We start from the raw sequence: 25207 nt of genomic DNA on the forward strand, positions 1-25207 counted from the left end.
GGCCACATGGGCACCCCGGGAAGTGGGGCACAGGGTCACGGGACACGAAATATGAAACACAGGAACACGAGTAAGCACGTGGACAAGTGGGCACAGATTCACAGGCCAGAGGAACACCCGGTCTCAGCTGGACACATGGACACCATGGTGATGTCATACAGACCACAGGGGACACATGGACTCGATGGCCACAGGGGATAGCCCTGGGCCATGAACTGCGAGCGACAGGGGAAGGGGGCCTTTTGGCATGACTGCACTGGAATCGCGAGAAGGGGGTGCTGGGGGCAGCCCATGTGCAGACCCTGGGGCTCAGTCCGTCTTCCACACTTTATTAAGCAGCTTCACCACCTCGTCGTAGATGACAAACACGATGGCCACGTCCAGGCACACCCGGCCCAGGCGGGGGACGGTGCCCTTGTAGAACGCCTTGGGGCCCTCGTTCCTCAGGATCTGCAGGCCGTGGTCCCACGTTGTGCAGTACTTGTGCGCCTCCAGGCCCTGCATCCAGGTCTTGATCACGTCCAGAGGAGTGTTACCACGGACACTGGCTGTGCCTGTGATGGCGCCAAACACACCAGTGATCAGAAGGGTTCATAGGGGCTTGTTGGGGTTGTCCCCTTGGTACCAGTTGCGCAAGGAGGTCACGACGAAGAAGAGAATGGCCTGGTTGGATCCCTGCTTCAGCACAGTGGCCACGAGGCCCTGGTAAGTCCCTTCCAGCCCTTGTTCCCAAACGATCTCCCTGACCCCGTGGAAGAATCCTCTGTATTTGGGGCTGGGGGAGGTCTGGTCATGGATTAACTTCACCTTGATGGTCTCCATGGGGCACACGACCACCATGGCATCTGCCACACCGGCGCCCAGGCCGCACAGCAGCCCGCGTGTGCTGTCTAGCCGTCCCTGGGCGTCCCGCATGTGGTTGCTGAGAAACTTGAACATCCCGAACTGGATGGCCGCCTTTGGGATGGAGCCGTAGAGCAGGGAGATGAGGCCGCGGTACAGGCCTGGTACGCCATGGTTGTGGACCATCCGCCGCACACAGTCCCCGATGCCCTCGTAGCGCGGCGGGTGCAAGCGCTCGTCCAGCTGCAGCTGCGTCTTCACGTGCCCGGTGGGGAAGGTGATGCAGATTTCCGTGTCGCCTGCCAGGATCGCCTTCCCTGGGTGTGTGAGGGTGGCCTTCCTGGGCGCGGGCGCCCCTGCCGCCAGAGTGCGGGGCGCGGCCACGGTGGGCAGGGTGGGGGGCCCAGCGGCGGCCTCTCTTCTAACAGGGGTTAGAAGAGATAAGCTTGAATTGGGCACTGTTCTTGGTGTTTCCTGGGGAGCAGTGAGTGATATACCTGGAGATACAGGTCTGATACAGGGTCTTGCATGACTGGTTAATGAGAGGTGGGCAGATGGGAGCACATAAAGGTTTCAGAGGCATTGAGATCAGCAAAACTGTCCTTGAGGATGATAAATCTCATCAGGAAGGCGGGCTGAGCTGGGACAAGGTAGAAGTGAGGTGCTGTCACTTCTGAGACTAAGGTGGCAAACATGAAAATGCAAAGAAAGGGATCAATCTATCCAAGAGATGTTACAAAAATCCTTTACGGGCTTTGGTGATTAGAGAGCAGAATGATCAAAGATGTTGTCTAGGTTCTAGAACTGGAGAAGAAGAACAGTTCTGCTGATAGAAATGAGTCACTGTAAACAAACGGAGCCCAGCTTTAAGAGAAGTAAGTTGAATTTCGGAAGAGTCGAGTTTGCAGTGATGACCAGATCTCCAGGTAGAACTGTCTAGTGAGCAGGTGGAGATCTGAAACTGGAGCTGGGAGTTAAGGGGGAGGCCAAGTGTATGGATCTCGGAGTCATTTGAAATGACAACATACATGGACATTAATTTCTCACAAATTAACCTTTTAAAACTAGAATGCACTAATAATTCTTAGTTTACCAGATCTGAAAGTTTATTTCTCATGAGAGAAAACAAATCACACACAGATATCAGAAGTGTATTTTATAAGTCATGTTTTGGGACTTCCCTGGTGGTCCAGTGGTTAAGAATCGCCTTTCAATGCAGGGGACGCAGGTTCGATCCCTGGTTGGGGAACTAAGATCCCACCTGCCGTGGAGCAACTAAGCCTGCGAGCCGCAACTACTGAGCCCTTGAACTCTAGGGCCCGCGTGCCACAACTAGAGAGAAGCCTGCGTGCCACAACGAAAGACCCTGCATGCCACATAAATAAATAAATACTTAAAAAAAATGCAGAGGGAACAAAACATTAAGGATCTCTTTTTTTAAAAAAAAGTCATGTTTTGAAAAGCTGAGGTGGCCACTAACTCTGTTTTTTAATTGTCTTTGACAATCTAGAAACTGCATGGACTTTGATTACGTCTTAGGAATCTTGCTCGTTTCATTTTACCCTAAATTCAAAAACTGGAAGTTAACAGAGAAAGAATGCACCACTTAACTGAATTCAGCTGATCTCTTCTGCTACTTCTGTCTGTAAGTATTTGGGTTCTTTCCATTAAAGAAAGCAGTACTTTTAGAGGACGAAAGTGCCTCTTAACGTGATAAAAAACTAGCTCAGATACTAGAGTTCCAAGTTGTGGCCTTCTGACTTGGATAAACACACCCTCCTGCACTGGCAATGGTTAAAGGCTTCTTTGAGAAGGCCCAATGTTCCTTTGAGGATGTTTATAACTGTTCTCTACAAACTTGGCACACACACCGGCAGGTTGGAGCTGGTTCGCTGGCTGAGTTCCTTCACAAGGAAGCACGTGTTAGAATACGCCCGCAGCCTACTGCTCTTTCCACCTCGTCGCAGAGCCTCAGAGAAGACTCGGGGGACGTGGTTAGGACAGGGGCGAGAAGAATCATTCCATTCCCACTCCCAGTGCCCTGTTCACATGGAGACACTTTGGTTTGTGCTTAAACACCACATGAGGGCTTCCCTGGTGGCGCAGTAGTTAAGAATCTGCCTGACAATGCAGGGGACACAGGTTCAATCCCTGGTCCAGAAAGATCTCACATGGCCGCGGAGCAACTAAGCTCGTGCGCCACAATTACTGAGCCTGTACTCTAGAGCCCGCAAGCCACAACTACTGAGCCCGCGTGCCTAGAGCTCGTGCTCCGCAATGAGAAGCCCGCGCACCGCAAGGAAGAGTAGTCCCCGCTCGCTGCAACTAGAGAAAGCCCGCACACAGAAACAAAGACCCAATGCAGCCCAAATATAAATAAATAAATTTAAAAAGAAAATAAAATGATGGCTGGAACACCACATAATTGAAGAGCACAGCGAGACCACTGGACTGAGTCACTCTGAAGAGCTGCAGTTTCTGAAAGTTGAAGTTGTGTCTTCAACTGATGTCTGGATTGGCACTTCAGGGTGTCAGGGCACACTCTGAAATCACTTGCCAAGCTTGTGTTTGTGCACACGAGTGTTTTCCTGAAGGAAATCTATAGTTTTTATCTGATCTCAAAGGGGACCAAGACCCAAATTAGGTTAAGAATCATTGTTTATCCAGTGGGATAAGGGCTTTCTTAAAGTACCCACTGCCCTGGCTTCCTAGAGTGCCTATAATGAGCCCAGGTGAGACTTTTCACAGTGTGGCTGCATTACTGTCAAGAGCTGCCATCCTCTGCGACCTGTCAGTCTCAACAGTGGTAGCCACTGCTCAGTGGCGACATCTCGTCTTTTTCTTCATGTGGTGCTTCTCTTTCTCCCCCTCCCCCTTGCTCTCTCTTTCTTTCCTCCTCTTCCTTCTTCTCTTCTTTTCTATTGAATTTGGTGTCAGCATTTAAAAAAATCTCATTTCACATAAAAACCCAGATTCCTGGCTGCTTCTGAAAATCAGAAGATCTGGCAACACTGGGCTCTCCTTTTGTGTGACAAGAATCAGCTGAAGCTGAGTATCTGAGCAGCTGCCCCCTTCACACAGGGCCAGCTGGCTCCAGTTTGCTGCAGTCCTCACCCAGCTGGTTTCCTCATTTCCACTAGCTGCCTGACCCCTGTGGATATCTGTGTTTTCACAACCTGTTCCATAAGGTAATGCCTTCAGGGTCTACCGATGAGTGTTTGACATTTCTAGGTTAACTGGCCTTAGGTTAGAAAGCTTCTGGAGTTCTATCAGCTTACTTATTGCTGAGAAAGTGATTGCTTATGAGGTTTCCCACACAATTTTCTACATTACCGCTTCTATTCTGCTTTAGCGTCAGAGGTTCAGTAGATTGTGTGTGTGAAAGGCTGTGGATGAACCTGAGGGCAGGGGCCAAGTCTAAAAATTCTAAGTCAGCTTTATTCTCATCATATTCTCACAGACCTAGCTCAAAATAAGTGAGAGTCTGGGGGTTTCCTATTTATCAAATATTTTAGTAGAGGCCTTTAAAACACTTATTTTAATTTTTTGGACGTATTACTTACTTCCTGGTTCTGAGAGACAGTGTAATGCATCTCAGTTTTAAAATCAGAAGACAGGTTCTGATTCCCAGCTTCACTACGAGCTGTGAGATCACAGGCAAGTTATTCATTCTCTCCAAGGCTCACATCAGCATATATAAGCAATGGGGTTACTGCTCCTGATCTCACAGGACTGTCCTGAGCATTAAGAGCACAGCACACAGGAAGTGCTCGATAAACGTGGTCCCTTCTTCCACAGCATGTTCCAGTGGGTGACATTTCCCAATCCATACAAGTAAGGAATCCCTAAGTGGGTGGTTCTCATGCCCATGCCACATAACCAACAACTTCCTCTACCATATAACATTTATCTATTTATTTACTGAAATGACCATTTGCTTTTATTGCAAGAGACATGGACACTTTTATTTTTTTGGCTGCGCCACACAGCATGTGGGATCTTAGTTCCCCGACCAGGGACTGAACCTGTGCCCCCTGCAGTGGAAGCGTGGAGTCCTCACCACTGGACCACCAGGGAATTCCCGACGATGTAACTTTTAAAACACCTGGAGAGATATCACTTCCAGAGGAGCACACCATCTCTAAAGTGGCAATGTCAAGAAATGGCATAAAATCTGAGAAAGCATTAACATGTGAAATATGACATGAATATGCACATATGAACAAACTGTACAGCTGACTTTTTCTAGAATGTTCACGGGTTAGGTCTGTTGGCACAACTGATAGGAAACAATTATCACAAGATATCTATCACCATGACCCTATGTATGTTCTCCCAAAGAAATACCTAACTGACATGGTATAGTTATCTGAAAATCCATGGGAAAAAAAAAAAGGGCTGGGACACATATACTGTCCCAATAATTCTATGTAACTGAAGACCCTAGAATGAATTTGGCTATTTTGTCCCTAGAAGGAAAGTTGTTGGTCAAGTGCTTCTCTGTGGATTTATCCAGAGGGTTATTCTCCAGGAGGAGGCAGGGGCACTGCTGTAACCTATTTCATTGTTTAATCACTCAACTCACATTTAAGAAAATTAATATAATAATTTTTATTGAGTTTATCAAAGAAGATTGCATTAATTCTGAGTTTAAGAATTTTTATACCTTAGCTTCTGAAGACTGTTACCTCTTTAGAAAGTGTAATTATCAAGCTGTTTGGTTCAGTGTTATATAATTATGGTTCTACCTCTTCACTCAACAAAACACTGATTGTGACTATAATACATACCTAAAGTTTTAGGAATAATCCTTTGAAGAGCTAATTTACTGGGATTCCGGCCTGAAAAATACGATCTCAATCACTTCTTCCCAGAGATGTTCACTGCAAGAATAAAAAGATTTGGGCTTCCCTGGTGGCGCAGTGGTTAAGAGCCCGCCTGCCGATGCAGGGGACACGGGTTCATGCCCCGGTCCGGGAAGATCCCACATGCTGAGGAGAGGCTAGGCCCGTGAGCCATGGCCGCTGAGCCTGCGCGTCCGGAGCCTGTGCTCCGCAACGGGAGAGGCCACAACAGTGAGAGGCCTGCGTACCGCAAAAAAAAAAAAAAAGAATGAAAAGATTTTGGCTTTAGATGGGTCTCTAGTTAGGTTATTTCTTCTCATTACATATTACCCGACAACAGAGAATAATTACAATTGCTGATATTTACTGAGCCCTTATGTAATGTGAGAGGCACAACAATCTTATGGCATAGTTATTACTATCTCCATTTTACTGATGAGAAAATGGAGACCTAATTAGTATAGAACAGAGCCAGGTTTTGTTTGATTTTTTAAACAACAACAACACAATTTTTTCTTTTCTTTTTTTTTTGGCCATGCTGCGCAGCATGCGGGATCCCCAACCAGGGATCGGACCCATGACCCCTGCAGTGGAAGCGTGGGGTCTTAACCCCTGGACCACCAGGAAATTCACAGCCACATTTTAAATGATGGTCTGACATAAAGCCTGTCCTCGTAACACTATGTTGGTCTAGGCCACATCACAGAGGGGCCACTGCGAAGCTGAGAAATCCAAACTAGAATCTGACATCACTGCATTTTGGAACATGTGAACTCCAGCTTGTAGCTGTTAGGGTGAGCATGCTGTTCCTCATATGAGATAAATAAGCAGAAATATTCATAAGAGAAATAGGGGTGAGGGTGCTTGGGTGAATCCCAATTTCTGGCACCCTCCCCAGTCCACCCCGGGGACACCACTATAAACACTAGCAGAATGCTACAGACATTATCAAATGTCCAGAGAGGGACCACCCATTTCTAGTGATTGAGATAAAAAGAAATGTGTCCAAATCTAAGCAAGGCAAAGGTCAGAAACAGCAAATAAAACAGAACATGGTATGTACTTCTTGGAGGTGGCGGAAACTGGCTTTCATTAACATAAGAGAAGCATTTCCAGGCTCTTCCTGCATAAAACTTTGTGTTTTTCCAACTCCAAATAGACAGATTTTCTTTCCAGACAGGGTCAGAAATCACTAGGGCAAAGGCAGCTAGCGAGCTCACTGGACACTGAGCTGCCTGCAATTTGAGACCCTGTGATTTACTGCCTGTGAGTGGTGGTGGGCAAGATAAGTGCACACAGGGAAGTGTGTCCTGGTCTCTCCTCTTTCGTGTCTGCTCTGTGGCATATATTCAACAACCTATCTTGTATGTAACACTGGAGATGCCTAATGACTCAGAAAGTGATCAAAAACTACTGGTAGTTACCAGTAACCCATACCTTAGCTATCTGTTTTTAAACTATTCCGTTACGATTCACACATTCTAAACTAACGAATCCTTTTCAGGACTTGCACACTGATGGTTGAGTAGTCTTTGCCTCTCTGACCAAATTCTGAGCTCCTGAAGGTCAGGAACCAAGCCAGAGAATTCTACCATTGTACCTGAGAGCTACTGGCACAAAGCTGAGTTCTAGATATTTGTAGCTGAAAATCAAATCCACAGATCTTTGACTTCTTTCACAGAAGTTTCTTAGAACTTCCGTCAGAATCACATGGGAAGTTTGGTGAACTCAAAGATATTCGGCAGAGAGGCCCAAGAATGTTCATTTTAAACAAGCCCCTTAGAATATTCTTAGGTACATGGATGTTTGGGAACTAGAGAGCTGTTACATACCAATAAACACTGAGATGCCTAAGTATATGTGTCACACAAGGTACAGGTGAGATATTAACAAAAACAAGTTTAAATAACACTTCCAATCTCATTTCCTCTTCTCTCTAGTCCCTCCTCTTGCCACTGTCTGAATCATCCTCCTGGAGTAAAATTCTGATCAAGTCCTTCCTTTGCTCAAAACCTTCCCAACTCTAAGACTATAAAACCCATGGTCATAAGCTTGTCATTTAAGAATCTTTATGGCCCCCCTGCAATCAACATAACTTTTAAACTAAGAGCACAAACTCTGGGGCCAGAATGACTGAACTCAAATCCCAAAGCCTGCAATTATTAGTTGTGTGACCTCAGGCAAGTCACTTAACCTCTCTGTGCCTCAGATTCTTCATCTGTAAAATGGGGATATGAATAGGACCTGCCTGATAGGGTTGTTGGCAGGATTAAATGCATTAATGCATGCACAGCACTAAGAATAGTGCCTGGCACATAGTAAGTGCAAAATAAGTGTTAGATATTACTATTATCCTGATTACCTCCTACTCTTCACCTACTCACACATTATACTATAGTCCCACCTATTAATTCCTGCTCCTTGGGCATTTTTTCATATCACCCTGTTCCCTCCATCTGTAACACAGCACCACACCATCTCTGGGTCAAAAGTGTCCAACTGACAAGACCCAATTCAACTGTCACTGGAAAATCTTTAATAACTAACTCCCCTCATAACCCAAATTAATCCTTCCTGCCTCTGTGCACTAGTGTAACTTTTATTTGTGCATGTTTTCTTATCTCCTAGACTATGATTTCCCTGGAGAGGCTGAAACAGTATGGTCTTAAAGGTTAGACAGACCTGGGTTCCAAACCAGATCACATTTATCTGCTCTGAGCCTCCTATTTCCCATTTATAAGTTCAGGATAATAACACCTCCTTTGAAGGAGGCTTAAATGACAAATTCTATCTATAGATATCCAAAAAGTCTGCTGTATGAGTGATTGGTATTACTAATAGAATTATTAATAGTGGTATTTATTTAGTGCCAGCTATGTAGGTAGTACCAGTGCCAAATACTGGAGCTTAAAAAAAAAAAAGATAGAACTGCCTTGGAGAAGCACAATTTTTCCATCAAGTTTATGGAGATATGGGTTTGTATATGCCTAGGCTGGCTTGTTTACAAAATAGCTGTGACAAAAACAAACAAAACAACCCAACCCACACGTGCACTCTGCGTCAGCTCTGGGGTGCGTCCAGGGAAGACAGCAAAACTCCTTTTTATTGACGTTTCAGAGAGTGACATCAAGACCACCTACAAAGGACCGACCAACGGGCTTCGGTGGGGAGGACTCAACGGGGACTGTTCAGAGCATGACAGCACCTGGCTCTTCCTCCTCCCCACCAAAGTTGGGGGGCCGCCTTCTGCCCGCCAAAGATCCCCAGCTTGACATGTCCTCTCTTTTGCTTTTTTTTTTTTTTTTTTTAAAGAAAACTCCCTTTTGCATAAGTCCACATTTCTGAGCCGTGAACTCAGAATCACAAGAGCTGGGACTGCGACTCCGGGATTTCACTTTGCCCTTTCTGTGCGTCCGTTACCCTCTTTTAAAACTAGAGCAATCGTTCAGCTTTGGGGCCGGAACGTGCCCGGCCAGTCAGACCTGAAGCCCAGTCTGGCGTCTATCTCCCTCCAAGGTGTGTGGAAGCGACGTCCCCTCCTCGCCCTAGGGAGATCCTGGAACTACAGGCTCGGACTCTGACCCTGGAGGGGACACAGGTGAGGCCAACAGACCGGCCGTTCCGAGGTGGGCTCTCGGGAAGGGATGGAGAAGCTGGCCAAGCGGGAGTCCACTCCCCGAGGCCAGGACCGCGGGTGCTCAGGACCGGGGCCGCTCAGGACCGGGGCCTGGGAGGAGAAAGCCCGTACACCCCTCGGAATCCGTCCTACACATCCGCGGTCCACACCCCGCCCCCAAATCGAGCCCGGGCCGCCCCTTGGCCATCCTCCGCCAAACCGCTGCTTACCGCCGCGCTCATCCCGGGGCCGAACTGGCCATCGACGCCCGCCTGGAACCCAGCGTAAGCAAAGGAAGAGATAACTGCTGCACTTCCGGAAGTAATCTAGGCCTGACTGCGGAGGAGAGTGCCCCCGGCCCGCGACCATAGAGGAGAGGCTGCACTCGTTCCCTAACCCCCTCGACCCCGCGCCCTCCCCGCTGCCTAGAGCGGCCACTCCTGGGCCGGGGAGGTCCGCGCAGGCGTACTACCGCCGGTCCCGCCCCTTACTCTTGGAGGCACGGACCTTGAGCCAGGGCTTTACACCGAGAAGGTGAGGCTGTTGTGTGTGTTTGATCCTCCAGAGTGGCTGTTATTGTATCTGCAGGAAACAGCTTTGCCCGGAAATTAAAATTATATTACAAGACCGTACTGTACTCGCCATAATTTTTTTTTTGCCTTTACATTTTATGCAGAAAATCAGAGAATCATGGCTAGATTTCCATTTGCAGTATTAAGAAGAATCGCAATTAACATGACTTTCTTATCACCACTTTTTTTTTTTTTTTTTCCCAGCGTCTTGGTTCGTTAAGAATTCATGAGGATTACCTGTTTTAAATCACTGGCCTGGAGATTGTTAAATCGATAATTTGGGATGATTTTTTTTTTTCCTAGCAATCAAATGGGCAAAGAGTAAAAAGATTGGTAATGTTCTGTACTAGTGCCAGGAGTGTATGACTCATTTTCTGGAGGATAGTCTAGATAGGTATCAGCATATTTTTAAAAAATTGCCATGAAAGATACGTAACAAAATTTACCATTTTAACCATTTTCAAGTGTGCAGTTCAGTGGCACTAAGTGTATCCACATTGTTGTGCAGTCATCACCACCATCCAGGACTTTATCATCTTCCCAAACTGAAAGTCCATACCCATTCAACAGTTACCAATAGTTCCTTTCCCAGCCTCTGGTAACCACCATTCTACTTTCTGTTCAAGAATTTGACTACTCGGGGCTTCCCTGGTGGCGCAGTGGTTGAGAGTCCACCTGCCAATGCTAGGGGACACGGGTTTGTGCCCCGGTCTGGGAGGATCCCACATGCCGTGGAGCGGCTGGGCCCGTGAGCCATGGCCGCTGAACCTGCGCGTCCGGAGCCTGTGCTTCGCAACGGGAGAGGCCACAACAGTGAGAGGCCCGTGTGCCGCAGAAAAAAAAAAAAAAAAAAGAAGAATTTGACTACTCTAGGTACCACATATAAGTGGAATCATACAGTGTTTGTCTTGTGACTGGCTTATTTCACTTAGCAAATGTCCTCCAGGTTCATCTACTTTGTAGCATGTGTCAGAATTTCCCTCTATTTAAAGGCAGAATAAAATTCCATTGTAGGTATACGTGACATTTTGTTTATCCATTCATCTGATGATAGATGCTTGGGTTGTTTCCACTTTTCGGCTATTGTGAATTATGGTGCTATGAACATGGGTGTACAAATACCTATTCAAACCTCTCCTTTCAATTATTTTGGGTGTATGCCCAGAAGTGGAATTGCTGCATTATATGATAATACTATTTTTAATTTTTTAAAGGACCATACTGTTTTCCATAGTGACTGTACCATTTTACATTCCCACTAGCAGTGCACAAAGTTCCAGTTTCTTACCTAATAGGTGTGAAATGATATCTCATTGTGGTTTTGATTTGCATTTGTGATGTTGAGCATCTTTTCATGAGCTTGTTTGCCATTTATATCTTCTTTGGAGAAATGTTTAAGTCCTTTTTAACTTGGATTGTTTGTTTTTGTGTTTTTGAGTGGTAGGAGTTCTTTATATATTATGGATATTTACGCTTTATCAGATACATGATTTGCAAGTTTTTTTTCCCATTCTGTGGGTTGCCTCTTCACCTTGCTGATAGTGTCCTTTGATGCACAGAAGTTTTTAATTTTGATGTAATTCATTCATCGCTTTTTCTTTTGTTGCCTATGCTTTTGGTGTCATAGCAAAAAATCATTGCCTAATCCAACATCATGAAGCTTTTTTGCCCTATGTTTTCTTCTAAAACCCTTATAGTTTTGGCTCTTACATTTAGATGTTTGATTTATTTTGAATTAATTTTTATACCGTGTTAGGTAAGGTTCTAACTTCATTCTTTTGCATGTGGATATTCAGTTTTCTTAACACCATTTGTTGAAAAGAGTATCCTTCCCTCACTGAATGGTCTTGGCATCCTTGTTGCAAATCATTTGACCATATATTCAAGGGATTATTTGGGGGCTCTCTATTTCATTAGTCTCTATGTCTTTATGTCAGTACCACACTGTTTTGATTACTGTAGCTTTGCAGTAAGTTTATATTTATTGAACTTAAATTACTCAAAATTTAAATTTAAGTGGCCATATGTGACCAGTACTTTCCATCTAGGACTTTTAAAGCTGATACTAGAAGGCAGAGAGATATATCAAGTTTGAAGTTTGACTACTTGTCATATTGGTTTTCACATTTACTCTCCGCTGCTCACACTAGGAATAGTGGGCCTAATTAACTATATATAAATTTCCTTTCAATGAGTAGAGGAAAATGGACTTGTGGCACCTGGTGGGGAAAATATGGTCACACTCTTACTTGTTCTTTAGGGTTCTTAATATTTTCTTTTGGGAGAAAATGGTTATCTTCTTTTCAAAAAGCACAAGTGGTTCATACTCAGTATTTCTCTCAAACCTAAGGTGTGAATGCAGGGAAATGTGACAGCAGGTCAGAACGCTGATCATATCTTACATTTATTTTTACAGTGCTTTACAATTCACATACATTATCACCACTGATCCTCAACCCTATTTAGTGGATGAGAAAATCGAGGTTTAGGAAGATTGAATAATTCCAGACCTAATAAATGGCAGAGCTAGCCTTTGAAAGCAGATCTCCTAACCAACTTTCATAGTAGGCTTTTGTGAAAGACCGAGGTGAATTCATTCACTCAACCCACGTTTATCGAGCATCTCGACGTGTCAGCAGTGTCGTAGGCTCTGGGAATCAACTGCAAACCACAAACCAACGTAAAACTCCATCAGGCAAGACCTAATCTGTTTTGCCCACCGTAGTACTCCCAGTAGCTAGTGCAGTAGATAAAGGTCTCAGGTTTGCGCTCCCCGTCACCTCTGTAAGTAACCCTCTTTTCCATTATTCTTATTGCAGCACCCTGCTCTTTCTCTTCACAGCGAACTTTGGGTTTCCAAGTGGCAAGTTCGAGTCCTGCCTGACTTTCCCCTCTTCCCTCAAGTTAAGCTCCAGTGGGAGCTTGTCTTTTTTATTCCTCACTGTATCCCCACTCCTTTCAGGGTGCCTGGCACATAACTGGAACTCAAGAAATATATATTCATCAACTGGATGGATGTCATGTCACGCAAACTTCTGAAGTAAATGGCCCGGACTTCCCTGGTGGTGTAGTGGTTAAGAATCCGCCTGCCAATGCAGGGGACACGGGTTCGAGCTCTTATCTGGGAAGATCCCACACGCCAAGAAGCAACTACGCCTGTGCGTCACAACTACTGAGCCTGTGCTCTAGAGCACGCGTGCCACAACTACTAAGCCCATGTGCCACAACGACTGAAGCCCACGTGCCTAGAGCCCGTGCTCCGCAACGAGAAGCCACCGCAATGAGAAGCTCGCGCACCGCAACAAAGAGTAGCCGCCGCTCCCGCAACTGGAAAAAGCCGGCATGCAGCAACGAAAACCTAATGCAGCCAAAAATAAATAAATAAAGTAAATTGTCCAAGTCTGGTCCTCACCAGTTAGACCACGCCTTGAAGGACTTTGATAGCCACGCCCCTCTTGTGTCCCGGGAAAGGAACCCAGCCTTGGCCCCGCCCCTGCAATGACGCAGGTACACGTGACGGCGCGCCGGCGCGCGCTGTTTCCGGAAGTCACCCCCGCGGTCTCTGCCGCTGCTGCCTGCGCTGCTGGCGGTGGAACTTCGCGAGTGGAACGGCAGAGGCGGGCTGGACGAGGCCGCGGGCCTGGCCACTCCGCAAAATGGAGATAATCAGGAGCAGTGCGTGTCCGCCGTGCACCTCCCCGCGTACCCGCGGCCCCCTTCACCCGGCCTACTAGGCCCGGAACACGGCCGGTCTGCTTGGCGGGGCCTGGGGCAGAGGCAGCCCCTCAGGGGTTTGCTCCCCTTTTGCGCCTCTTGGGGGGCCTTATTCCTCTCTGGCCCATACACCCTTCGGGGCCTTGTCGTCTTTCTTACCCGGGCACCCCCAGGGCCTTATCCCTCTCAGGCTCGTGACCCCGCGGGGCTTATTTTCCGCCCCTGTCTGTGCACCCCTCAGGGACCTGTCCTTCCGCCCTAGGAGACGTAGGAGTTCTCCGGCCCCTCCTTCCTTCCCAACCTAGTAGCCCGTAGGCAAGCAGCTAGGCCACCGGTTCTGAGCCTCTTCTCGGTTTCTCCGCAGATTTTAAGAGTAATCTCCACAAAGTGTATCAAGCCATAGAGGAGGCGGACTTCTTCGCCATCGATGGGGAGTTTTCAGGTATCCCTCGCTTGCAAGCTTGAGGCTGGCACCTTGCAGTGCATAGCCAAAACACCTGCACCCCTACCCCCTGCTCCCTTGCCCCGGACTTCTGCCTGCTGGCCGCTTCTCCCTGTTTGTAGCCTTGGGCAAGTTGCATGGGTCTCCACGTTTCCTCTTAAACGTTTCGAAAGCACGGAAGAGGTGAGGTGCGGTGGGTTTTGTGATTGGGTTTGTGGTTGTTGGACCTCTCAGGGTTGCAGATAGAGATTAAGGTTTTGGTGCTGCTTAAAAACTCGGATGTGTGTGAGACAGCTTGGGAGTTCGGGTCAGGCTTTTTTGTATGTGTGGTGAAATACACATAACATAAAATTGATCGTTTTAAAGTTCAGTGGCATTGAATACATTCACATTGTTGTGTATCCATCTCCAACCATCCATCTCCAGAACTTTCATCTTCAGAACTGAAATACTCTACCCATTGAACAATAATTCCCAACTCCTCTCTCCCCTCTGCCTCTGGCAACCACTGTTTCTGTCTCTGAATTTGACTAGTTTAGACATTTCCTATAAGTGGAATCATACAATATTTGTCCTTTGTGACCGACTTTAGGGTCGGACTTTTGCAGATAAATGAGGGTATTCCTTTAGGCATTAGTGGAAGTGTTCATTGCCTGCCTTGGCATGGGTGTGCATGTGTGTCTAATACTTTGCAGTTAAAACAGCAAGATTTTTTCTTTTTTTCCTTTTGGATCAAAGATATCCACTTTTGGTATAGATAACACTTTTGCTACAAGCTTAACATGTTTGTAAGACTTCAGCTCTTTCTAAAGGACTCCTTGCTGGGGGTAATCTTTGGCTTTAATTAAGTGTGCAGTTTCTAGTTGGAGTCAGTTCCCTGGAAAGCTAAGAGTTTTCACGGCAAATAATTGTCTCTTGACCTTGAGTATACCTTTGTTGTGTAGATGTTACTCCAAACTGTTGACCAAGACTGTACTCTAACAATAATGCACATCGGTATTTGTTGATGTCTGAGTATGCATTAATCTTTGAAAGCAGCAAAACTTATTCAGTCATAGAGATTGTTTCCTGAAATCATGACTGTTTTGAAACCTAATTTTTTTTTACTGAATTATAATCGACCAATTATATCAGTTTCAGGTGTACAACATAGTGATTTGATATTTTTATACACTATGAAATCACCATGCTAAGTCTAGTTACCATCTGTTAGCTACAAAGTTATTGTTGGCTATATTCCCTATGCTGTGACATTTATTTTATAAATGAAACTTTGTATCTCTTAAACCCCTTCACCTATTTGGCCTTTCCACCCACCTCCTCCCCTCTGGCAACCATTAGTTTACTCCCTGTATCAATGTCTTTGTTTTGTTTTGTTTGTTTGTTTTATTTTTTGGATTTCACTAATAAGTGAAATCATATGGTATTTGTCTTTCTCCCTCTGACTTATTTCACTTAGCATAATACCTTCTAGGTCTATCCATGTTGCAGATGGCAAGGTTTTATTTTTTATGGCTGAGTAATATTTCTATATATGTATGTGTATATATATGTATGTATGTATGTGTGTGTGTATATATATATATATATGTGTGTGTGTGTGTGTATATATGGCATCTTCATTATCCATTCATCTATCTTTGGACAATTAGGTTGCTTCTATGTCTTTTCTGTTGTAAATAATGATGTAAATAATGATGTAGTGACATAGGGATGCATATATCTTTTCGAATTATTGAAGAAAAAATAATTTTTGTTTTCGTATAAATATCCAGAAGTGGAATTGTTGGCTCATATGTTAGTTCTATTTTTAGTATTTTGAGGAAGCTTTATACTGTTTTCTATAGTGGCTGCACCAGTTGACCTTCCCACCAACAGTACATGACGGTTCCCTTTTCTCCACATCCTTGCCAACACTTGTTATTTCTTGTGTTTTTGAGAATAACCATTCTGACAGGCGTGAGGTGGCATCTCAAGATTGCTTTGGCTGTTCGGGGTATTTTGTGGTTCCATACAAATTTTAGGATTATTTGTTCTAGTTCTGTGACAAATGCCATGGGTATTTTGATAGAGATTGCTTTGAATCTGTAGATTGCTTTGGGTAATATGGACATTTTTATAGTATTAATTCTTCGGATTCGTGAGCACAGTCTTTCCATTTATTCCCATTGTCTTCAATTTCTTGCACCAGTGTCTTATAGTTCTCAGAGTACAGGTGTTTCACCTTCTTGGTTAAATTTATTCCTAGGTATTTTATTCTTTTTGATGCAATTGTAAATGGGATTGTTTTCTTAATTTCTGTTTTTCATAGTTTGTTATTAGTGTATAGAAATTTACAACAGATTTCTGTATATTAATTTTGTATCCTGCAACTTTACTGACTTCCTTTATTAGTTCTAATAGTTTTTTGGTGAGGTCTCTATAGTGTTTTCTATATTTGAAATCTATTTTAGACACTGAAACTGCCCATTCTCAAATTGAAACATTCACATCTCTAAATTCATTACTATAAAGTTTAGCTTGGTAGCCAGTGAAATTAATGCTAATTTTGAGAAAGTAAAGAAAGGAGCACTTCCAATTAATTTTAATTCATGAAAATATGAAATTATAGCGCCATTGAATAGTTGACTGACATTTTTCCATTAGCATTTATTAACAAATTAAAAACTTTTATTTCTTAAAATCTAGGAATCAGTGATGGACCCTCGGTCACCGCATTAACAAATGGTTTTGACACTCCGGAAGAAAGGTATCAGAAGCTTAAAAAGGTACGTGGATGTGCTAGAAAAAAATTTTTTCCTCATGTTGGTCCTGCATATGTTGAATTATAGAGGAATATAATCGTTAAACTTGTTCATTAATGTCTCAACCCCAGCTATAAAATGATATTTTAGTGGTATTTAAAACAATAGCAAAAATAATTGTTTGCTGGAAAACATTTTGGGGAAGGTTTAGTATTTTCAGTGTTAATTTGATTTACAGGAAATGTGATGTGGTTATTTTAATCATTTGGAAATAGGTTTACCATGACACTCTGGATGGTGGATAGGTGCCTAAGTTGGGAAAAATATTAAGAAATGTATAAATTAATAATGCATCTGATACCTACTAGAGAATGGACTTGAGGATATGGGGAGGGGGAAGGATAATCTGTGACAAAGTGAGAGAGTGGCATGGACATATACACACTACCAAACATAAAATAGATAGCTAGTGGGAAGCAGCCACATAGCACCAGGAGATCAGCTGGGTGCTTTGTGACCACCTAGAAGGGTGGGATAGGGAGGGTGGGAGGGAGGGAGACTCAAGAGGGTAGAGTTATGGGAACATATGTATATGTATAACTGATTCACTTTGTTATAAAGCAGAAACGTAACACACCATTGTAAAGATGTTAAACATCCAATAAAGATGTTAAAAAAAATAATGAGTCTGATAGATAATCTGTAATCTGTTCTAATTGGAAGTATTCTGCCAAAGTTAAGTAATCAGAAAACTCACCTGATTGAGAATACTGTTGCTGACGTCGACTGTAGAGCACTGTTTTGACAGATATTTTATTTCCCTTTTCCAGCATTCCATGGACTTCTTGCTGTTTCAGTTTGGCCTTTGCACTTTTAAGTATGACTACACAGATTCAAAGTAGGTTGTTTTAATAAGTGGTGGGAATTCTTTTGTCATGGCGTAATGTAACGCCCTAAGTCTCCTTTTATCTTATTTTCCCCAGGTATATAACAAAGTCTTTTAACTTCTATGTTTTCCCGAAACCCTTCAATAGATCTTCACCAGATGTCAAATTTGTTTGTCAGGTTAGTAGTATAATTGAGTTGTTCTTCTGTTATGAATTGCTGATGAGCGGTGTGGAAATGTGGAATCAGAATTCTCTCTAAAATTTGGTTCTACTACTAACTTTGCACTTTGGGCAAATCATTTCACCTCTCTGACTTTCAGTTTTAGGGTTGTAAATTAATGACACTCCCATCTTCCCTTTTACTTGAGAGTGAGTTAAGGAATGAGATGTAAGTGACAGGCAGATGGAAATGAGAACGTGAGCTTTATCATTAGTAAAGCTGAATCTGAGACCATGGCTTCGTAGTGTGACTCTTTTGGGGATTTTTAATGTCTTACCCCTGAATTGAACCTACAGATCAGGACCTTCAGGCTTCTTCCCACCCCATTCTCATTGCACCCATCTCCAAGGGTAGAGCTTTATTTTCTGGAAGAGGCGGGTATGTGTGTATCCTCTTTGAAAAGAGAAAGCCCAAAAGGGGCTAAGCTATATATGTTCAGTTTCTTTTCCCAAAGAGGCGGGTATGTGTGTATCCTCTTTGAAAAGAGAAAGCCCAAAAGGGGCTAAGCTATATATGTTCAGTTTCTTTTCCCAAGCTCACCAATTAGGAAAGAGAGGGTAGATAGAGACCACTGTTTCCTCCTGAGGAGGAGAGGGCTGACTTTATGAGCCAAGATAAGGATACAAGGAGGTTCCCCTTTAGAACACCCTGTTTGGAGTTGTAGCTGATCTAGTAGACACTCAGTGAATATCAGTTTCCCCTTTCTGCTCTCTCTTTTTTTTTTTTTTTCTTTCTGCTCTCTTTATAATCTGATACAATGGATAAGGTGAATGTGAATAAGTGTATAGCGAATGGATATGTGATGAAAGCTGAATGTTGGCCTTTTCTCCCTTATGATCTTATGCTTGAGCTCCTCACCCCATAGCAACATTAGTTCCTTTGAGTCTTCCCATCTTTCCCTTTTCCTGCATGTAAGTAGTAATGCAGTTAAGAAAGCCTGGAGGGTAGGCTTCTGAGTGACTGAGTCATGTCAGGTTCTTTCTGTAATAAGGCAGGATATAAACAAATGAAATTGAGCATTAATTGTATATCTAGGGCTGAAGAGAAGGTAATTTTGGTTTTGTAAACCTGAATTTTTCTTAAATTAGCAAATAAACCATTGATATTTCTTTACCCTGCAACCAGTTAACAGCTATTTACTAGTCACCTTAGTATAGGGTACTTAATTAAACAGTATTTGTAGATTTTCACTGAGAGAAAAATAGGCTCAGTTGGGAAATTCGTGTGGATGTAGTTTTCCAACAGTACCAGGAAAAGACAATTATTTAAAGTGGATTCCATGGCTTTAGCCAGGGGTTAATCAAACAAATGCAGACAGTGGCAATGAGACACCTTGGGGATGATGCTTTGTTCTAAAAGACCAACACAAACACAGTTATTCTAGGAAATGAATTGGAAACAGATCAAAAGAACCCTACCCATTGTACAAGGCCATTCTGGGGCTATACCTGGAACACTTTAGGTAGTTATAGTAGCCAGCCACTCCTTAAAACAAAGAAAGACGTCACAGACTTGAAGACAGGCCAGAGACTAATGTCTAAAATGGACAATGGGATAAAAATGGTGCAATTCTCGGGTTTCCCTGGTGGCGCAGTGGTTGAGAGTCCGCCTGCCGATGCAGGGGATGCGGGTTCATGCCCCGGTCCGGGAAGATCCCACATGCCGCGGAGTGGCTGGGCCCGTGAGCCAAGGCCGCTGAGCCTGCGCGTCCGGAGCCTGTGCTCCGCAATGGGAGAGGCCACAACAGTGAGAGGCCCGTGTAGTGCAAAAAAAAAAAAAGGTGCAGTTCCCTGTTCTGGAAAAGCAAAGGCAGAGAAGAGATTTAGACTCAGTAAGTAAACTTGTGAATTGTATGGATATGGTAAATGATAGTGTCTTTGAATTTTTTTCTTTTGTCCTCTATCTAAGGTGGATTTTGCTTTAAAATTCTATGGTGACAGCAGGGTTGCATCTTATAAGGAACTTATTAGCTTCTGGAGTCAGCGAGTAGGGTGAAAATTGTGTCTGGTCAAAAATCAATCTTGAAAAGCTCTTATTACCCTTAAAGCAGGGAGAATTTGGGGGCAAAATAACTTAATATGCTCTTTGAGAAATAAGCATCTGTATACATAGTGAGCTGCTCACACTGGGCGGGATATGGGGGAGCTGCCTGAGAGCCAGGCACACTCCTGGAGCACGGGCCCGTCCAGTGGGACGACAGAAGAACTGCATGGCATTGGCATTGTCTTCACCTCCTCTTTTTCTTCTCTTGTCCTTCCTTTTTCTGACCGAACATCTATAGTTGAATTCATGGAAGAAAATACATACGTGGTCGTGAAAAATCGAGACCCTGCTGCTGTCTGTAAAGAACGAGTTTCTTTTTTTATCCTGTCTTCCCCATGCCACTTCCTTCCCCATTTCACTCCTTTTATGTCCATATGTACATATACTCTTATGTCTACATATATATACATAATTTTAGCTTTTTTCTTTAATATACACAGGATCATAATATTCATATTTTATATAACTTGCATTTTCTACTTAACACACTGTCTTCATATTTCATAATATGGATATGTTATAATTTATTTAACTGGAGTTTAGAAGTTTTCCAGTGGTTACCTATCTTAAACAATGCTATAGTCAGCATCTGTGTGCAGCATGTCTTGGTTATATGTAGGAATGTTTTTATAGGATAGATTTCCTAGAAGGGGAATTGCTGACTCATACAGCTTATATATTTAACATTTTGATAGATGCGTCAAATTATCCTCCCAAGTAGCCATGCTCATCTTTTGAATCCTGAAAATGGTACATTTAGGACAAACCAAAGATAGTGGTTAGTAAACCGCAAATAGATTTTGCTGGTTCAAAGTGTTTTTCCTTTCTTTTCTTTTTATACAGCAGGTTCTTATTAGTTATCTGTTTTATACAAATTAGTGTATATATGTTAATCCCAATCTCCCAATTCATCCCACACCCTACCCCCACCAACCCCTGGCCGCTTTCCCCCCTTGGTGTCCATATGTTTGTTCTTTACGTCTGTGTCTCTATTTCTGCCTTGGAAACTGGTTCATCTGTGCCATTTTTCTAGATGGGTTTTTTTCTTTATTATGGTAAAAAATACATAACCTAAAATTTACCATTTTAAGAGGCTATCAGTTCAGTGGCATAAAGTACATTTTTTTTGGGTGCAACTTAGAGGGTATTATTTGAGTGGAAAGTAAATAGCTTCAAAAAGGGGATAGGTGAATCTCTGACTCTGGATTTTTAAAGAAGGAAGTGAGGATGTTTTGGAGTCTAGTGACAGCAGGGACAAAAATGCCTTTCCATAATCCATCTTTTGGTGCCTCTGTCAGTGATGGAATATTAGGTGGGCAGAATTTTAAGAATACTCAGGCATGGTAGATAAAAAGGCTTGTGGCCCAAGTCAGAAGTCATTGGGTCTTGTTCAGAACAAGATAAAAAGGGAAGATGTGGGCGGGGACTGGTTGCTTATTTGAACCACAGGAAACCTGGACATGATGGAAAATGATGTGCCTGTACCCACACGTGTGTGTGTGTGTGTGTGTGTGTGTGTATTTGGTAAGGTTGCCTTTTTATATCTCATCATATTTTAAAAAGAATTTGTGTTGGGTAAAAAGTATATATATATATAAATATATACAGTATATGAAACCTTTTAACATAAGATTAAAAAGATAAGTAAGTGAAAAGTTGGAAGAAAAGAAAAATGAGGATACAATTACTGTGTTATGATTAGAACACAGAATTTGTGTCAAAGAAAGTCTCACCTTTTTGTCTCTGAGCTTCCTACCAGCCAAGAATAGGGGGAACACACAATCAATTCTGTGGCCCGTAGGATCGAAATAGGCCAGAGCTCAGGAGAAGTTCAGCTTCCCTCAGACTAGAGACCTCAGAACATTTCCCCTTCTGTTATCATAAAGAAATCACTAATGTAGAAGACCTTGTCTTCAGTGGCATCTCTAAAGAGAGTACTGGAACTGGTACAGCGTCCCTCAGCCTAGACTGATGGTATAATGTCAGGTACAGGTCAGGAAGGTAGTTCTATGAGGGGTCAGATTAAAACGACTTGTGTGCTGCCCTCTAATGTTCTGACTTAAAACAAGAATAGGGCTTCCCTTGTGGCGCAGTGGTTGAGAGTCCGCCTGCTGATGCAGGGGACGCGGGTTCGTGCCCCGGTCCGGGAAGATCCCACATGCTGCAGAGCGGCTGGGCCCGTAAGCCATGTTCGCTGAGCCTGCGTGTCCGGAGCCTGTGCTCCGCAACGGGAGAGGCCACAACAGTGAGAGACCCGCTTACCGCAAAAAAAAAAAAAACAAACAAGAATAAAATTAGAGAAGCTACAGTGATGTTTCCCACTCTTCAGTCAGTTGAATGAGTACTTTGGAAAATTTTCCCATTCTTGTGTAGTATTATTTAATTAATATTTTTACTGACATTTACTTATACATTTTGACTTACCCTAGGCTTGAGATATGTATTTAATAAGTCTCGTTACTGGGAATTTTTCTCTATTTTGATCTTGAATGTAAAGAACATCCAATTAAGAGCTTGGGACTTCCCTGGCAGTCCAATGGTTAAGACTCTGCCCTTCCAAAGCAGGGGGCGCGGGTTCAATCCCTGGTCAGGGAACTAAGATCCCACATGCCACACGGCGTGGCCAATAAAAGAACAAAAAGATTTGGAGCTTTCAGAATCTTAAGTTGAAGTGAATAATTGATACCTTATAACTTGCACATGTTTGCTACCTTAAACCTGAACCTGGGGTGAGATAATAGAAATACATTTAATTTTTATTTATAGTCTCCTAGTCAGTACAGCCACCAGGAGTTTCCTGCCGATGGGGAGAATATATGTTCACTAAGTAAAATTTTCTTAAATGTTGTGAAACAAAGGATATTTGTTTTATAAGCTATAAAGGAGAAGAGCCCAGATAGTTTAAGTGAATTAATGGATGATTTGGCAGCCGTGGAGTAGAAATGCCTTGTCCTCTGACCTTTGGCATGCTGCCTTCTTGCCTGGTTGCCTTTGCTTACTTGCCTGAGTTCTTTCTTTGCTTCTTTTCGTACACCTGCCATGAACATCACCGAAACGCATGTTCTGTTTACTCTTGTTTCAGAGCTCAAGCATTGACTTTCTAGCAAGCCAAGGATTTGATTTTAATAAAGTTTTTCGCAACGGTAAGACTATGTGTGACCTCTCTTTAGAGCTTGTAAATCTGGATTTAGTTGAGAATTAACTTTTTGTGCCTGCTGTCTGAGACAGGATCTCGGATTCCCAGTCCATCGTGTGCAGCCATAGAGTTTTTATTGTGCCCTTTTTTTAAGGCCTGAACTGAACAGGAGAGGAGCTGCTACTTCATTTAGCTCTAATGAGGCCTCTCAAGCTCCTGGTTTCACTGAGTGGAGCTTTTCTGTCGCTGGTGTGACTTGGTTTCCTGGCAGACCACCTGGGGGGAATGCATCCCTGTTTTCTTTCAGTGGTACAAGTGCTACGATGTAGCATTTTAAAAAGCAGCCGTATTCCAGTAATACAGAGATGGTCTTTGGAGGAAAAATGTCTACATAGTCTGCACAATCCTGATGGCTAACTTGCTGGCATGATAGGCTGGCAAGCGGCCTGGAGGGAGGGACTACGTCCCTTCCTTATCCCCAGAGCAGAGCACGATTCCTCTTCCATATCAGGGAGGTGACAGTTAAATATTTGATGAATGAACGCCGGACGTTAGACCATACCAGAGTGGTTTTCCTTCCTCCATTCATTTGTTTCCCGAAAATTATTGGGGAAAGCCTCTGGTTTTCTCAGCAGTATTAAGCACCTGCTGCTCTAAGGTCAATAGGTACTTTTCACTTAATTATTCTTGTAAATTGTATTCATTCCCATGGGGAATGTATTATTGGGTGAGGTAAGAAAGGAGATTTTTCTCAGCAAAGGTTCTAGAACAAAGACTTCAGCTAAAGTCTCTTCCCCTGAGCATTATATCCTTGCAGGGCCTTTAACACCCATGTCATGTTGTTTTTTAAATTGCTTTAGTGGTGCTGCGTCTTCATGTCCAGTGATGATTTTGATTTTTGGAAATACTAAAAAAAATTTGGAATCCAAACTGCTTAACCTGGTGGGTGAACCAGCTGGGTAACACAGTTTGGGTATAATAAAACTATTTATTTGCTTTGGCTCATACTTGACTCTGAAAGCCATTATAAAACACAAGTTCCAAATGTAGTTAGAGCCCTATAATGGAATAGTTGCAGAAATCTTTTGAAGGAACTACTTTACCCAGACTCATATGAGTGTGTAATTTCCAGCCTGATGGTTTTATTTTCATAAAAGGAGAGAAACAGCTAAATTGGAGGATGCCTCACTCTCTAGTTTTGTAGTCAGACCTTGTAATATTTTAGTCAGAGCTGCATCAGGGCTCCCAGGCCAACTGTTATTACCGAGACTCTAACCCCGTGCTATTGTAGATGTTCTGTAATTCTGACCTAGACCTTCACTTCTCTTTCTTATCAAATCTTGCCACTCAGGGTTCGCAAATGCCAGGCCCTTTTCTCCTGGCAGTCTTCTTGTTAGTGCCTTTGACTTCCTTGTCTGAAATGGAACCAGGTGACTCCTCTTACTGTTCCCCCTGCAGCCCTCCCAAGCACAGGTGGTTTCAGCTCTGTCTCTGTATCTGCAGCCAGGCAGTGGTAGGCATGCCACCTGCAATCCACTTGAGTTCCCTCTTCTCAGGAGCCATGCTTCTTCCCAGGGCTGCGTCACCAGCTCTGCCATCCCTCTTTCTGCTGACTTCTTGGGCGTGGCCTTCACCAGCAGCCTTGGCGACGGCTCATCGTCTTTCTCTCCACTCCTACCTCTCTCCTCCTTCTGGGTGACTCCAGCATCCATGAGGACAGCCAGCAAATGCTCCGTCTTGTCTGTTTCTTGGCCAGGCGGTCAGCAGTCCTCGCTTCTGCCTCCCCTTAGCCCTGCACTCCCTTGGTAGCATCGTGGGTCTTATTAACAATAACTGTGCCCATCTCCATCATTCCTCTTGTCTTTTTCTTCCACTTACTTGGGTACCTCATTTCAGCCATCAGTTGACCTCCATTGCTTTTTCACTATCGGTTACCTTCCACTCTCCTGTCTTGACTTCTCTCCTTGTCCACCTGGTCCATCATTATCCTTTCTTCCAGCCCTTGCTCCTCTTTCCCTCTATTGCCCTGGTCTAGCCAAGTCCCAGCCCTGGTTGGATCTTATCATCCACCTCCTCTATTTCTGAGCATCTGAATATTGCAGGAAAATGTGACACACCTGAGCTAATTTGTCACTTTAAATTCATG

At 43.7% G+C, this 25207-nt stretch overlaps 1 protein-coding gene and 1 pseudogene across 1 annotated transcript in view; one reads left to right on the plus strand and one right to left on the minus strand.

The window, feature by feature from the left end:
* Positions 1-309: 309 nt before the first annotated feature.
* LOC136135245 (tricarboxylate transport protein, mitochondrial pseudogene) lies at positions 310-939 on the minus strand (annotated as a pseudogene).
* Positions 940-13442: 12503 nt separating this feature from the next.
* PARN (poly(A)-specific ribonuclease) overlaps positions 13443-25207 on the plus strand; it is a 162079-nt gene continuing 150314 nt past the window's right edge. Inside the window, exons 1-6 of the mRNA XM_065892259.1 lie at positions 13443-13550; positions 13954-14031; positions 16720-16799; positions 17606-17673; positions 17759-17840; positions 23008-23068. Of these exons, the coding sequence (XP_065748331.1) occupies positions 13532-13550; positions 13954-14031; positions 16720-16799; positions 17606-17673; positions 17759-17840; positions 23008-23068 (388 nt within the window). The 5' untranslated portion in view covers positions 13443-13531. The remainder of the gene's footprint in view (positions 13551-13953; positions 14032-16719; positions 16800-17605; positions 17674-17758; positions 17841-23007; positions 23069-25207) is intronic.

The sequence above is a fragment of the Phocoena phocoena genome, chromosome 15, assembly GCF_963924675.1.
Source record: "Phocoena phocoena chromosome 15, mPhoPho1.1, whole genome shotgun sequence".
Taxonomy (NCBI): Eukaryota; Metazoa; Chordata; class Mammalia; order Artiodactyla; family Phocoenidae; genus Phocoena; species Phocoena phocoena.